Below are 16,817 nucleotides of genomic sequence, written 5' to 3'. Positions count from 1 at the left end.
CTATTGGGATGGATCCACACCTCGCATCGCACTGTCTTTTGCAAAAACACTTATTTCTCCGGTGTTCAGCTCAAATTACTGGAACCATGTTTGGTGTTTCAGGACTGGTTCGTCACGGTAGGGGGACAGGTGTGCGCTAGCCGCTGATGGAGGGACATTGTTACAGCGGGACGCAGGTTTCAGGCCAGGCGGGGGGGTTGAATAGGATTGAAGGAAAAACAGATGTGGTAGCATATTAATTCTCTGGGGAGGGGAGGGCAGTTTAGTAGGTGTTGGGTATTCGTGTCACTGAACCCACAACACCCACAGGGTAGTAACCCACTTTCTTTATTTCTCTCTGCATGCTTTCCTATCACTAGGCAGGGGCAGGGCCGTAATGCTGCAGTGCCATCCCCCCTCACACACTCATCCCTAGATCTTGGTGGCGCCACAAGAGCCTGAACCATTCATAGCTCGCTCCCGTCAAACTTCACCATCATATCAAACTCCATCAAGCACCACAAACTCATGCAGGATTTCCACCCCTGCCCAGAATAGCCTGTGTAAGTGTCATTCTGTTATGTTTCCACCCCTGCCTCTCTCCTTTTGGCCTGGTACTGGATAGGCTCCTAAGCAGAGGGGGATGAGACTGGGGCGGTATTGACTTGTGGAATGTGTGGAGCTGGAGCAAAGATTCATTAGAGAGCCACTGAACATTTCGTGCTGCCATGCAAGCAGTTATTGATCTCCAGCGCATAGCATCAGAGCTCTAGTGCACCTTCTAGAATAAACACACCCAGGTCAGCTCAGAGAGAGAGAAAAGAATGGGTGAAAAAGAAAAGAAAAAACAAAGGAGAATCAGCACACTTTTCCAAATCACTATTGCTGAGTGGGCATTAGCTCTTGCATGTGACCTCTGGCCTGGTCTGCGGGGCTAAAGCACAAATCCTGCTCACAATAGTTTCCTGTTCCACTTGGATCAACCTCATTTTCAGACTTCACCAACCACTCTGACATACAACTGGGAATGCGGTTAAACAACAGATGACTGGAGAGAAATCAAGACAAAAAGTTAAAACAGGAGAAATAATGGATTTCTTGGCCAGGACACTAGCAGATTTTTTTCAACTTTCTTAGACAACAAGAAACTCCGACCACAAGAAACACGCTTACTTTAGAAAATATATTTCTACCAACTAAAGAAAATACTGCAATTTTTTTATTTTTATTCCCTATGGATCACTCTAGCAAGGACAACCAAGGTCAACAAGAGACACAACAGTGTGTGAACCTGAATACGTGCAATGCGTAATGGGACAACGGCTAGATTATGGGACAAAAAAGTGTGACCTGTTCTCTGCAAGTCACCTTATGTATACTGCATTCTGCAGGATGATGTTTAAAAAAAAGAGAAACTGTGCCGCTGATCTACAGATGATGATTAAAGACACTGTTTGGTTTATATAATGCTGCGGTAACCAAAAGTCATCGGATCGAAGAAGGTAAGGATACTCGCCTGTGCCTAGGGCTGCCTACTTGGTGTACATACTTCTTTATGTGCCCATATGAACATATGACAGCTATGGAATGTAAAGAAGTATGTATTCTTGGTCAGGTGCTAATCCTCAGTATATAATCTGTACAATGACATGTTCAACGAAAACTACATGGAAAAAGCATAAAGATTTTTGTAACTGGGGTCAGAAACAGGGAAGTTGCTGCTCTTTTAGTGATTTCACCGTCAGACCACAATGCCCCTCCCTTAATTCAGAAATTTGCATGCTGGATAATTCTTTGCTGCAGGTATCAGTCATGTCATCAGTCATTTAAAATACAGAACAAATATCTCTCGCAATAGCATGTGGATCTAGAATGCCGGTTTTGGCCCACTTTTTGCAACAGGATGAGTTCAGTCATCGCTATGTAAAAAGAACCAATAACAACCCAAGACATCGTCATAGGAACAGGAGCTCTTTTCATTATTGGAGAATTTACCGCAGTGTGGGGTTTGAATCATGGCCAGCAGCAATTTAGATCCTGAACCATTAATACCATAATCTTTTCATATTTACTAAATTTAAGTTTGGGACAACTTTTTTTGCCCCTTCAAGTTGGCAAGGTTGATTCTCTTTCACTGCAAGATAGTATGGCTGTCTGTTTCGTCCTGCAACCCATTCCTGTCGCCATTGTTCATGTTTGCTAGGCTTGCCAAATGCTTTGGTGGCCCACAGTGGACTCAGATTAGGGCATGGAAAATGACAATGCAGGATCAGTATTGGCTCTGCCTGTCAGCTGATTGCAACTGTTGTCTACAAAGGGTGGTGAGGACATCTAAGCATGTTCACTTTTTTTCTATTTACATACACCAGGTCACAAAAGCTTTACATTAAACGATATAAAGATGACAAATACTACTAGTCAATACTTTTTATACTTTATTTTTAACAGCTCAACAGGTGGTACAGTTAGTGAGACAGAGAATGGTAGTACAGATTTATAATAACAGTATCACCAGTATATTCAAGTAGTATTCACCAATGAATCAAGCTCAGAGTTATCGCAGACATTTTTTAACGCAGCACGCATAAAGCTGCTGTTTTATAATATCTCACTCTCGCTTAAAAAAACTACGACGGATGCAAAGGACATGTTTTGAGAGAAGAAAGAGAAAGGTTTGTGGTCAGGAGTGGAGCCTGGGAGAGCCTGTGGCCCATTTTTCTGAATGTCAGACACTCCAGTTTGTCCTCTGTAGGGCTGTGCTCTTTCCATTTTTGTGCACTGCTTGCTGTATGGTTCTCCACTGTCAGTAGTGTGACTGTGTTCCCTCTTTCTTGCCCTCATCCCCTGCCTGAGTGACACCCACAGCAGATGCTGACATTATCAAATGTTCAGCTGCTATCCATGGCTTTTGCCCTCTTATGGCCAGTGTATCTGGGGGCCAAACTTGGTCCAGAATGCTCTGTGCGGGTGCCTGTGTAACGCAGGGAGGGGGATCGGTTGTGTAAATAGCACTTTACTGAACCGTGTTTAACGAGTGCCATATTGAGCAGCAGTGACCCCTTTGCTTAAACTCTCAGCTGTCCACCTGCTATAGAGCTAAAAGGGCATTCTGGATGGCTCTCTGCTGACCAACAGAAAGCGGCTAGCGAAACAACGCTTGGCTTGTTTCGCTAATATGAGTCACTAAAAATCTTCTGTCTCTGATTGAGACTGTCAAACTCCGAAGCGCTCAGGTAGAACACATATCTGCATGTGCACTTTCTACAGCACAATCTTTCTTTTAGCAAACTAGTTGTTTGATAGGAACAACAAGGGAATGAGAAACCGAAAAGTTTAATATCCATGATATGCAATATAGCTTATAAGACATACTGGGAAATGTCATCTGATGAAATGATTTATGCTTCACAAAGGTCACGAGACAGGGTCACAGAAGCTGTTACTTGGTGTCTTACCAGTGAACCACAATGCTTTGCTAAAGCTGGTAAAATGGAACCAAATCACCTCTTCAATGGATTTGGTCCCCTTCAACCAGCTGTAGCTATGCTTTGATGACAACATGAATAGTCAACCTTTACTCTTTTGCTTCAGCAGGAAACTGTAATCCATGACACTTTGACAAAGCTGCTTTCAATAAACCTTGATATAATGCATTGTGACTGCCTTTTTTTTTACAAGCATAGAAAGATTAACTGCAAAGTATTTTCTACATTTAGAAATGCAATTTTAATGAGTAACAAAAAAAACTATTATTAAATACTGACCATTGATAGCAACTTTTCTGCAAGGCTTTGTAAAAAATGGGATAAATTCCCAGGTTAAAATATACCAATATCAGCAACCATCAGAAAGCAGGCAAGGACACAAAGTGCTAAAAAGAACATGTGGTGATGTAGTGGTGTGTAAAGACAGTGGACTGTCTGTGGGGACAAAAAAGACAGTGGACGGACATCTACATATCTGAATTTCTAAGACTACAGGAAACCGAGAGAGAGCACAGGAAAGTCAAAGAGAGGGGAGGAGAGGGGTTGCAGCATGAGCTCACTGCGACACATGCGGGATCGGTAGCCCGGCTGCTTCACGGTAACCCTTCTTAGCTTGTGTACAGGGGGGGTGTAGATGAAAGCCAGATGCATTATAGAGTGGGGGGTTGTACACACAAATCATTCACCAAGAGAGTCCACCAATTATGGCCCCTGGCACCCTGACGCAGCGCAGGCATGTGGTGTGAACCAACCTCTCTTCTGCAACACAGCAGCATCCTTCTCTCAGTCACTCGGATTGCACCGCTGCATCATAATTTTTCCCATAATTACTCTCATCTGGCACCACGTCATGCTGCACCTATATCCACATCCCACAGCAGTGTGACAAATGCTTTTTTTTACGTTCTAAAACATTCCATGTAGTTTTTTATTTATGCAAAAACAGTAAATAAGCCTAATAAGTAAAGACAATTCCATGCCAGTTACCCACAGAGAAAAAGGAGCACGTTTCTATCAATAAATCCACCAAGCTCCTCATAATCAGGAAAGATTTACACATTAGCAAAAAAAGTCTGTACCAATTCTGACTTCATACAACCAACTACAAAAAATTGTTATTGCACCTAACAATCTGGCATCAACTGAGGATCAAACAGACCATAATAATCTCACCTGTTCATTTGCTTTCAAATTTCTCAACGTACACATAAAACACCTCATTAACCAATCGTTTTCATTAAAATCAAATTCTGTTCCGATCATACCTGCCTTCGATGGACTGTAGATGTGCCCATTCGCTAAGCTTTCATCTCACCAGCCGTAATAGTTTTGTGGTGGCACACAGCACCACGTCTTAAGGTGGGACGCCATGAGGCGATTAAGAAACAGGTTGGCCCATTTGTACTGTAGTAATAGGGGCTGTGCAGTGGCAGACTCTGCAGGGCCTGTTTGTGAAGTGTGTTATGAGTCATGGGCTATTAATCGTACTGTTTACAGTCCTGGAGCACAATCGCCTTCCAGCAGCCATCCAGGGAGCCACTGAGAGGAGCCAGTCCTGCTCTCAGCCTAGGACGGTCATAAACACACAAGAAGAGACAAACACTTCCAGCAGGGAAGGGGGTGCAAACTTACAACGTATAGACAGGTACAAAAAATATAAATAAAAGGAATGGCTACATTCATGTGAGATTAAAAGATGTGTATTCCACTTTTACCCCCAGACAAACGATCATTGTGGATTTGAGTTTAAAATATGTTTCTGAGAGTTTTGACAATCGGCTTAGTGGTGAAAATGTTAAGAATGGAGCGCATACACATACAATAACAGAGTGCTGCAGTTGTCTAACAGCCAAGTGAGTCTGTAGATTTCTCTTACTGTTTGAAATTCCTGTTTAAGGTTTAACTATTCACCCGGCCAGCACTGAAGCCCACCGGGGATGCAACAGTTGGGACAGTGAAGACAGATGTAGATCACTATGTTAAGAACGTTAGGAGGACATGTAGGGATGAGAATAGAAAAACTCTTTGCTTCATTGTAAGATAATTCTCCTACTTGCACCATTTTAACAGCCTGTTGAACATTATCAAAGGAGATAAATAAAGTATACGTTTTCTAATATTTGCAGGGATATTTAGACATGTACATAAATATGACTGCATGGCTAATAATACTGAACTGTAGCACAAAAAAAACATAATTGGATAAACAACATTTTTAAATTACGGTTTCTGAAACTTTAATGAGTTACCCAGTCAAATGAATTAAAGATATTCGTTGTGTTGACTTTTTGTTTGCATGCCAGGTACAAATCCTTAAAATTATTCAAATCACTATTCTAAATAAAAATGGGATGTACAGATATAAATGAATATATGCATCCTTAAGATAGAATGGCTCAAAAGAACAAAATCTAGTAAAAACATTTGATTACAAAAGATAAAGAAAAAGAGATTTACACTGCAATCCAAATAATTCTAAAATCCTACAACACTTCCAGTTTTTTCTACTAATCCTAATTAAATGAATGAAATTAAATGATTAATTTAAAAATAGCCACCAATTTTTTAACAGATAATCTCCCATATCAATAACCAATATAACTAATAGAAAAACATCACCACCAGTTTTAAAATATAAACTGGCTTATAAACCTTTAACCCTCAGACCCCTTCTTACCAACCCCTACTACGTGACAGCTACATTTGGTTTGCAACCAATCAGGGCTTAACTCCAAGCATCAGGAGCAAATCTCCACCGGATTACAAGTCAGTTTCTATTCAGCAAAAGACACGAGAAAAGCTCAGCAGAAGCCTTCAAACTTTTCAAGAGTGCTGTTCAGAAGACTGCAGCAATGAGAGCTAATGCAAGAAAAACAAGTAAATAGTGAGCTGGAGGAGAGCAATATATCTCAAAGACTTTTTTAAGGTAAAGGAAAAGGTGCTTCTCATAAAGCAAGGCGTTCATGTTAAAGTCAGCTATAAATATTGACTCAGACCAGTTCTTCATCTATAAAGTCAATAAACAGGATCCTAAGGTTGCCACTGAAAAGTTAAAGCTAAAGCCAAGATTGATCATTTTAAATTTGAAGATGATGCATGATCTGCATGACCGGAACATTTCCAAATTAAACATTATTTTTATTTTATTATTAATAAATGGAAAGGCATGTGATCAGCCAAGGAGAAAAATGAAGGAAGACTGCGAGCATCCTCGCCCAACCCGCATATTTTTGAGTCCCAAACATCTGTGTTTGGCATCTATTTTCACAGACTCTCTGGAAACAAATATAATTTGCTAAATTATGTTCTGAATTAAGCGGTCGCTATGCATTAAAAACAAGCGTGCATGACGTAGAGATTGTGGAAAGGATCCTGTTGGCCGGCAGGTGTATGTAGACTACGCGCACATCCCCAAACCCCCACCATCAATCCCGTCACAAATTAAAATAAAATGTATGCAATTTACGCGGGTGATGCCAACGAGGTCCAAAAATACAGAAATCTGTATTTACACGGAAAAATCACATCCCTGATGTAGCTGTTTATGGAAATGATTGTCTGAGACAATCTAAAAAACTGTTGCCCCGGAGCCGATAGCCTCTTCGGCAGCAGTGTTGCCAACTCTTGCAAGACAAATAAGCAACTGCTGCTCCAAAATAAAGCCCAAAACAACCCCAATATTTCTACATCATTTATGATCATCAATGTAAATTATTACCAATCATTTATTATTAATGAACGAGCCTGGGTCATTTTAAGCGGAGACAACCTTTTACTGTCCATTATCCCGGAAAAGCATGGCAGGGCGAAGGCAAGCAAGACCCTCTTTCCATCAAGATTGCGCTGCATCAAGATGGGCTGCGCTGATGCCAGGCTAAAAGATGCCAGGCATGTGCTGTGCGCGGTGAGTCAAACTAAGTCAAACATCACGTCTTTCATAATGAACAAAACACGACAGGATGATGTGTTGCTTGCTTCTGCTATAGTTCCATCCTACTCTCCCCACCTCTAGTAGCAATTTTGATTCGGAAATAATGACACGGCTGTATCTCCATTTTGAGCGAATGCTCACCCAGACATGCCTGAAACGCCTCGTGTAACCACACCTCCACAAATCTACGTCAGTTCATGGTATGATTTGACTAAGACCGCCCAAATGTATACACAAATAAGGTGGAGTACTTGTCAGTACAATTGCTTTGGAACCTGATGTTCTAAATATGGTAAGAGGTGTTACATTTCCGTTACACGCTTGCGGTATTCATCCAATAACTACACACTGGTTAACTGGCCAATCAAAGCACACCACGCTTTTCAGAGCGATGAGCTTTGTTAAAAATATGCATGTTTCAGAAAAGGCGGGGCAAAGAAGAGATAAAAACATGTATGGTATGTGGAAAATACAGCGTTTTTTTTTAACCTGAAATCGTGTATACACATTGCATTACATCTAAAACAATCAATAATATTAGTTTAAGCAGTGTCATATGACTCCATTAAGTCAATTTTGCTGTACCTGGGGTTCCCTCGCAGAGCAGCATGGTGAAGCGCGTTGAAACCATTGTTGTTGGTGATTGTGACATCTGCACCAGCTTCCAGCAGTACGGAGAGCATGTCATCCCTCTTCTTGCTGATGGCATCATGCAGAGGTGTGTCTCCCTCAGAGTCCTGCAGGGGGCAGCAACAAATTCTCCTTTTATCAAGCACGAAACAATCTTAATAAGCATAGCAGCATTTTGAAGCAGATTTATAGAATGATAAATGGCAAAAAATGGCATGCTCAGTGTCACTCTTGATTATTTTTTCTGAGGGTGTGATGTGTACTGCAATAATCAAAATGTAAAGAAATATGCTAAAATATTTAAATGCTCAACAAGTATGATAATAAATTCAAGAGATCCAGGGTGAGGTTTAATCTATAGCTGTTCATTTAGCTCTAGGACTGCATGTTTATGAAATCAGTAATTTGACTACATAATAATTATTTTGACTCCATAAGGTATTCAAACAACTTTTGCGCTCCCATTAGAATTTGACTTTCGCCTCTTCTCACTGCTGTCCCATTTTTCACATCTTATGTGAAGAGTACTGAAAATTAATTGATAAAGACACTCAAAGACAGTTCACCTGCAGACTGGGGTGGCAACTAAAGTCAAGCAACGTCTTCACCACCTGTAGGTGGCCCTTGTTGACAGCAATGTGAAGGGGCGTCTGTCTGCGCTTGTTTCTGGCATTCAGGTCAGCCCCGCCTCGATGCAGTACCTCAATGACGGAACCCTCATCCCCAAAGGATGCGTGATGGACAGCTCTGTCTCCGTCTTTATCCTGCAGGAGCCACATGTCAATCACTGTCATCTTCATTTAAACGCATCACAGTTTGATTCCAGAGCCTAGCTTTAATGCTTTTATAAGTCGAACCGGCCTAGAAAAGTTAAATCCTGAGTTATGTTTATGGACAAAGCCATTACTGGAGCAACTGCCTTATAATGATAGAAATCTTCTGCCTAATTAATCAGAGGTTAAAAGAAATTTGATCCATAAATTAGACTGCCTAATGTAATCGGTCCTCTGTCTGAAGGAAGTCTGTTTTTCTCCATTGGATCACAATATTTTATTAACAACAAGTACTCATTGATTCAGTCTATAACAGTTCATTTAAGGAAAGTTAAATCATAAACAAGTTCTTTGCAAAAGACTGCCATTTCTGACATTTTGCAGAATTAAAATCAGAGCATTTTACAAAGATATTATTAGCCCACCTTCCCATATAAAACAAATCCTTTCTCAACAGAGCATTATAAATTTGACATTATTGGGTAACTCCAGACCCTTTACCATTTCAGGGTTTCCACAGGGTGCGTTTTTTAGTGCATTTCATAGACTAATATAAAAAATAAATTTGATGTTCATCCACGGTACGCACCTGACCATTTTTCACCTTCACGGTTCTCTGTGATAAACAATTATTTTGCTGTCACACACAATACGTAGCAGACAATAAAAAGGATCAAGTGATTTGTGGTGGGTTGCAATCAAAGCTAACCGCATTCACAACGGCATGTATGATCTTCTCCGCAGCAGAGGACTATTTCCTGCCCCTAAAATACCATCAGACGACAGGACATAAATATTCCTGCTTGATTGTGAGCGGAGAACCCTTGACGTGGATGGAATAACAATGCCTGCATTCCTAGTGTCCCTGTTTTTCCCTCTCTCTGCACATAAGTAAACAGTAGCAGCGCCGACTGCCTGCTAACATTACTTTATCCTCATAATAAGGGAATTGGGAGTTCAGTTGACTCCTTTATGTCGATACGCCCCTAAGATACCTTGAGTATTTTCTTTACAAACATTAAAAGACCTGTTCTGTTTAATATTCTCGCTACAGTAACACAAGCCTAAAACCTCCCCAAACAATACTTACATGGATATATACAAAGATGAAGGGAAAAAGACTCTTCACATGTGTGCCCGATCAGTATTGAAAATGTGGTGTAGCTGTAAAATTTGTTTGATAATGTCATTGAATTAACTATTTCTAATGGGTTATTTTTTAAAATTCCATGTGCACATCAAGGATTATACTTAAAGGGGATGTGCAATTGTTTTTCGTGCATTCAGACTTCTTTACATTGTTAAACGTGCCGTCTTCTCCTGCTTGACATGGTCAAATTCTCACAAAACGAGTAGGAAGTATGACGTAGTATTTCTGGGCTCGATACACTGGTATAGGTTTCGGAAAGTTTTTTTTTGAACATGAAATATTTTTTGTAACAAATTATTAGACTATTCTCCCAGAAAAACAAGCCCACGCATCAACAAGCCAGAGCGAGAAGAAAGAGTACGCCCACGTGTCAACAAAGGAGAGCGGGAGAAGTAGCATGCAAACACTTAAACCAGCTGGAGCAAGAGAGTGAGAGAGAGCACTGCGTTTGCAAAGTTCAGCTGTGTTTGTATGTTCACTGCACTTCGATGAGCCATGTTTTATAAATGGTGGATATAACGCTGGATTTGGAGATTGTTTGAAACTGATAGATGGAGCGTACCCAGCACTAATAGATGCCGGACATGAACCACACGTGGTAAGTGAAACTGAGTCATGTGTCTGCAGTTCCGCCATAGTTTCAAAAGGAACCAAAACATTTTTTTATTCTTCTCATAACAACATATTATTGTGTTGTCTTTTGTCCATATTGATTTATTTGTCACGGCCTGCCACACTATCAACACTGGCTGCCATGAATAGATTTTTCATGATTCCCATTTACATTTTTTATTTCCTATTTAAAACAGCTTAATTCATCTTAGAGTTGCGAGCGCTCAGCGCCTCACTCTCTCATGTTGCGGGCAGCGCCTCTCTCACATGACAGTGAACTGTGTTTTCAATATGCGTTCCTCCATGTACTCGCATTTTCGTGTAAACGTCAACAGTCACAGCTGTTATGGACAGAGAAGACGGCTGACTGAGTTTATCATGACAAAAGGTAGGCAGAGTTTCCCGCATACCCTCCCTACGTTGCAGTTTAAGCCCTGTAATTGTAACTACAGGTGTAACAGCAACAGTGTATTCTCTCGTATGAATATACGCCATCTACAATAAAACTATTAAAATGGTGACGATTTTACGTTTATAAATCCGGATTTTAGCAGCAGTTAAAGTAACAGCTGGTTGGATTAAACACAGGATGTTATTGGGTCGTGCTTACTCAATATTGTTTACTTGTTTTATGTCCGACAACAGAACAGATAATATGTGAAAGTGTAACTATGCGTCGTATGTTTTCGGAAATAATCGTACAGCTGTCTCTGTCTTTTATAAATATGATCAAACTAAAGACTCTACAGACATGTGAAGGGTGTGATCCTATTCTGTAAATACTCAAGAATAACATGATCTGCAAAAAAAGTTACGGCCACTTTATCCAATTGTCACCTTGCCGGCAATCGTAGAACTGACCTTCTTGGTTTACATATAACAAGAACTTCAGACAGACAACTGACAGAATATTACAGGTTCCCTGGCTCTATGTGCAATACACTTAAAAAGGAGCAGACAATATCGATCAAAGGTGAAAGGAAATGCATTTGATGCAGTGCATACCTCAGCCTCCAGGTCTACATTATGTTTCAGCAGAAGTCTGAGGACATCCACATGGCCATTCTGGCTGGCAGCCTGCATAGCAGTGTGTCCTGCACACTGCCCGTTCACCTGGAAACAAAATACATGGCTCACTGCATCTGCTTGTGCTTTTGCAATGGTTTCATTTTAAAACAGTGTGTGATAAGGAATGCGCAAGTATGCATGAGCGTCTGTGTATGATCTGCAGCATTGCGGTAAGTTCATCGATATGTAAGGACATGAATATTAATGCTGGAGTCCCTGGAGTATTTGCAGGACATGTCTTGTCCTGCCGAGCATATTATTTCATCCAAGCCAATCTGACTATGCTTCTTCTCTCTCTGCTTTAAGCAATTACTTCAGTGAGGGGCGTCAAGGCACAGGGCCAGCCCTGGCATCAACACCGGAGAGGCAAAACTTATAAAAGCAATTTGAAAGCATCAAAAAGAAATCCTAAGCTTTAGGCTTTCCTTCTATGAATTACAGAAGAATGTCTTCCACACATATGGTTTTGTTAACTATGATGCTAAGTGAATTATCACAGTTTAATTTTAGTTAACGATACAAAGTGATTATTACATGGGTTAATTATAAATGCATTAATTTTTTTATTTATAGATCTTAAACAGTAGAGCAAGATACTAGGGATGCCAAGATCAAGAATCTGACTCTCAGGAAAAGTAAACTGTCCATCAATCGATTCAATTGATTAAATTACATGACACAATGACTAATGACATTAACTTCAAATAATCACATCAATATTTGCTAAAAAGACGGTGATACTTGTCAGCGTTTGACAAACAGCAGGTTCTAGGTACACTGATCCTGGCTTGTTCCTTCATGCATTTGAGAATGACCCGAGCCCCGGCTGCTGGCACACTTTTTCAGACTAAGGTAGCTCTACCTTTCTCAAACTCTTCAGTATCACAGAGTTTCAATCAGAGCAAGGGAAATATCATACATATAAGAGCAGCCATCATTCTTTGATAGTGCGTTTAATCTGATATGCGAGACTTCAGCAAAAAAGCTGCTACAGTTCAAAGGAAACTTGTTACAAATTAGAAGCAGTTCTGGGGTCTGAAGGCTTGCAGGCTGCATGACAGTAAAACCAGAGTCAAAGTGCTGATCGCTACATACGTTTCTTAACTTTTAATAAACTGGTTCTTTCTAAATTGATCTGATTAAACAAGGTCATATCAAGGCCCACATGGAAATGTGCATTAATGGGGGAAAATCTCTAAATTGATTTAAACATGGTGACATGTTATATGGGGCTAAGATCCCTCCTACTATTAGTAGCTGAAAGCAGTATCAAATAAGTCGCAAAAATATTCTCCTAATGTACAATATTGTCCAAAATTGGAATTTAAACTTAAAATCTCTTAGACGTAACAGGGAATGGAAAGAAATACAGCAAGAGTTCTTACATCTACATCTGATCTCTTCAGAATGTCCTCCACTTTAGCCAGGTCACCATTAGCAGCGGCCTTCACCAACTCTTCATTGATGTCTCCAGACTCCTGAGTCTCAAAGAGCTTCTTGAGGAGTTGAGAAAGGCGCTCTGTAGGCACAGAAGGACACTTGTCAGTCACAGTGCAGCGAAACTCACAGATATAGATTGCTTGGTTGACTTTAAAATGCAATTTTCACTTAAAAAAAATAATATTTCAACCCACTTGCAAATCGGTTTATGTCACATCATCGTGAGCATGCATATTAAGATGCTAGTGCAAGTGTAATACCTCCAGATCCATTGGTAACAGCAGAGCCAGAAGGTGCAACTTTAGTGACAGCAGCCGGATTGTACGTCCAGGATGTCCCACACACCTCGACTTTCAGGTCACTGTCCGAGTAGATCTGCTGCACTCTGCCCACCTTTCCAAGGGTCTGCACAAAAAACACACGGGCATCTCAACAGTGTACCAATTATGCAAAAGCTTCAAATGGGGACTCATTTTAACATGAACCTCCAACTTTCACTGTACAGCTGTGTGCCATTAAGATTTTGAACTATTTTTGCAGTATATGTTCAGTAATATCACACTTTACACCATGTGTATGGGTGGCTCTTGCGGTCTACATTAGCAGTTCTTAGACAGTTAATAGTAAAAAAGCACCCTTAAGATGCAGTTAAAGGAAGCCACAACAACTAAAACAAGTGCACATACAGCCTTGTATTTATTATGTTGTTTCTCTCCAAGTTCATCGTGCAACAACTGGTACACTGGTACACAGGTACAACGTTCCTCTGACAGCACCATCCTAAGCACCACAAAATAGGAGAGAGAAGTGACGGTCAAGGAGGAAAATCTATAAGCGTAAGGTCTGACTTTTAAAATTAAGATTGGCTCATTTAAAGAGAGAATACCCAAAGGTTCCCAATCTTGCAGTACTGTTTCTCATCTCTATTGCTCATAACGGAAGCTATTGGAATTCTGTTAAGCTTTGTCCATTGAGGAAAACAAAAGGGAGGTGTTCCAAGAAAGATAAACAACGCACAGGGCCAAAGCCAGTCGTAGCTTTCCAGTGCTCTGGAAGGCAGAACTACTTGAAACAGCCCGTAGATAAAATAAAACAACTTCGCTATTGGTAGTGGGTTGCCAATGGCTGCAATTTAATGCTCATCACCCTATTAAACCCAATCACACTAGGTTTTTATAGATTATGATGTGCTCTCATCAATGCCTGCTTTTACTGGCCATTTTATTTGTGGGCAAAACAGAGACATTTTAACACGTAAGGTCCTTTTACTGAATAATGACCACTGAAGCGGGCTCCTGTGCATTGTAAAAGAAACCGATGTTCTTCAGATATATATGATTTTCAGTACAAACTGGGGCCAAATTTCTTAAATATCACATTTTTTCAAGAAAAATATCAGTTGCATCCTGGCATCTAGCACTTAAACACTGTGCTATGGTGCTCATTCAAGTGACAAGTTTGATTTTGGCGTAAGTATTGTTTTATAAGATGTGATTTGTTTTACCATAATTTTTTTTCTCCCTTACCAAAAGAAAATACTAAGCATGTAGAAGACTCTGAAAGGGGTAAAAACTATAAACACTCTGCAATGATTACAGATACAGCAGGGGATGCTTACTGGCAGCATAGCTTCAGCCCACTCTCCATGTCCTCTCTGGAGCAGTTTGATACGATCAATGTCATAGCAGATCTGGACCAGATCTCCCACCATGAACTGAGAGGTGCCCCCCTCAGCACCGGCAGCCACATCTCCACTGCGCACCACGTTTGCCTTGGTGAGTACAGCCGGGTTAAATGTCCACCTGGGGCATACACAAGGGCGAGTTAGATTAAACATTAGATCACAAAGGTAAAATCATAGGGTGACAAGCTCAGCTGTTTCCTGAAAGGTTTGTGTTACATTGACAATAAATAATAAATATTAATAAAGCATGACAAATGGAGATTAATGATAGATTAAAAGAGAAATTTACAAGATTATATCCTCATGACATTTATTTAGTTTAATTCTGAGTGATGTTTTTGATGTTAGGATAACAAACATTAAGTAACATGTCACTTTACACTGTCACATCATGAAGGGGTCATTTGATTTCTGAATCATCTACTACAAGTAACTATGGCATTTATCAGTAAATATATCTTGATTTTTAAGGTGCTATTTTGGTTTATTTAGTGTCAAACAACAAGTTTACGTACATACAATGTGTAAAAAGACTATTTTTTGTTATAATAGAGCTTACTTCTTGACCGACTCTCAAATGTTTTGTTTGCCGAATCATCTGTCTAATACCGTCCTTTCCGCCAGCCTATTCTGATGTGATTGGTCAGATGGTCTAGTCTGATGTGATTGTTCTACCGCGAATGAGGCTCACAAGCTACAGTGTTTGGGGGAGAAGAGTGAAGTTTTCGCAGAAACCTAGCAAAACTTAAGCGGTGACTATATGTCGTGACGTCAATCCAGGCACAGCTCGTTTGTGTGATTCAGAGTCGACACAGTTACACACTGCATTAAATGTAATTTACATGATCTCGTAATATGTACTCTTTAAATATTCCACTATAAGATATTCATGTTCACATGGCTATTATTTTCAATAATTCCACTAATAAAAACTAATAATATTTTCCCAACTTGTGAGGCGATAACATAACTGGCCGATGACATATCTTGTCATGTGTCTTTGCAGAGGTGCTGCCCGGCTGACCTGTTTCCACTAGGGTACTGCACGACAATGTCATGATCTTCATCGATGCCACAAACAGTGCCTGTGGTGGTGAGCGTTTCAAACATGCCATCTGTCCAGCCTCCATGCCCATGCTGCAGTGACTGAACAATCTCCAGATCCAGATCAATGTTGACCAAGTCTCCAATCTGCAGACCTCCTGGGTTCCTGTTGCCATTTTGCTCACCTTTAGAAAAATCACAGTGGAGGCAAAGTTGAGATGACCAAACAGAATTTCTTTAACAGAACGACTAGAGACATTTCAAGGAAATTGTGATCTGAACCAGCATACATTACCTTCAGGAAAACAATCTGTACAGAATCAAGGCAAGTAATATGCAAGGCAATTAAGACTACAGCTTTGTGTAACATCTAAAGTTTGAGATGTCATTTAAGTTTGGCATTCTTGTATTAAGCCTTGTGTTATTGGCTGGGATTTCAAAAAGTCAATTATGGACCAGTTTCAAAAGAGCTTTTAAAAGGGAATGCTACTGAAGTTTGAAAACCAGCCTCTCTACACCATCTAGTGCTGACATCTAGTGGACGCATCTCATAGAATTCACTGAATTAGGGTGGAATTGAGGAATGAGGGTCAACCCATGCCACTTTGATATCTCTCTGAAACATATAGTGAAGCTACTGATTTGATTGTTATTTTTGGTTAATATCATCATTAGTATTTTTGTTTGTTTTGTTGTAATGTGGAATTGTGTTTGTTATATTTTGATCTGTTCGTGTATTATGTATGTGGGCCCCCCTCGAAAACGAGATGTTTCATCTCAAGGGGTTTATCCCAATAAGTAAGTAAATAAATAAAAAAGAAATTTTCACAATCTATAACAATGTCACTGCTTACCCAATACTGGACAGTGGTCCCTGTAAAACGTGCCTCCTTTGGCATCTTGCACACATTTCAGATCGGACTAAAGAAGAAAAAGACTGTTAATTGTGAGAAATTTGTTCACAAACGCTTTGGCCCCATAACAATAAAATGTAATGCATCTTGTCAGTCTAAAACTAAAT

General features: G+C 40.2%; 1 protein-coding gene across 3 annotated transcripts in view; it reads right to left on the bottom strand.

Annotated features, from left to right (window-relative positions):
- mib1 (MIB E3 ubiquitin protein ligase 1) overlaps positions 1 to 16,817 on the bottom strand; it is a 46,904-nt gene that overhangs the window by 23,223 nt on the left and 6,864 nt on the right. For all 3 annotated transcript variants that reach the window (XM_056743080.1, XM_056743079.1, XM_056743078.1), the window contains 8 exons: positions 16,651 to 16,717; positions 15,777 to 15,981; positions 14,687 to 14,870; positions 13,329 to 13,473; positions 13,014 to 13,147; positions 11,566 to 11,673; positions 8,592 to 8,789; positions 7,981 to 8,132 (listed from right to left, as the gene is read on the bottom strand). In XM_056743080.1, the coding sequence (XP_056599058.1) occupies positions 7,981 to 8,132; positions 8,592 to 8,789; positions 11,566 to 11,673; positions 13,014 to 13,147; positions 13,329 to 13,473; positions 14,687 to 14,870; positions 15,777 to 15,981; positions 16,651 to 16,717 (1,193 nt within the window). The remainder of the gene's footprint in view (positions 1 to 7,980; positions 8,133 to 8,591; positions 8,790 to 11,565; positions 11,674 to 13,013; positions 13,148 to 13,328; positions 13,474 to 14,686; positions 14,871 to 15,776; positions 15,982 to 16,650; positions 16,718 to 16,817) is intronic.

Source organism: Triplophysa dalaica, chromosome 3 (assembly GCF_015846415.1).
Source record: "Triplophysa dalaica isolate WHDGS20190420 chromosome 3, ASM1584641v1, whole genome shotgun sequence".
Classification (NCBI taxonomy): domain Eukaryota; kingdom Metazoa; phylum Chordata; class Actinopteri; order Cypriniformes; family Nemacheilidae; genus Triplophysa; species Triplophysa dalaica.
This window is presented reverse-complemented; position numbering and strand designations above follow the sequence as displayed.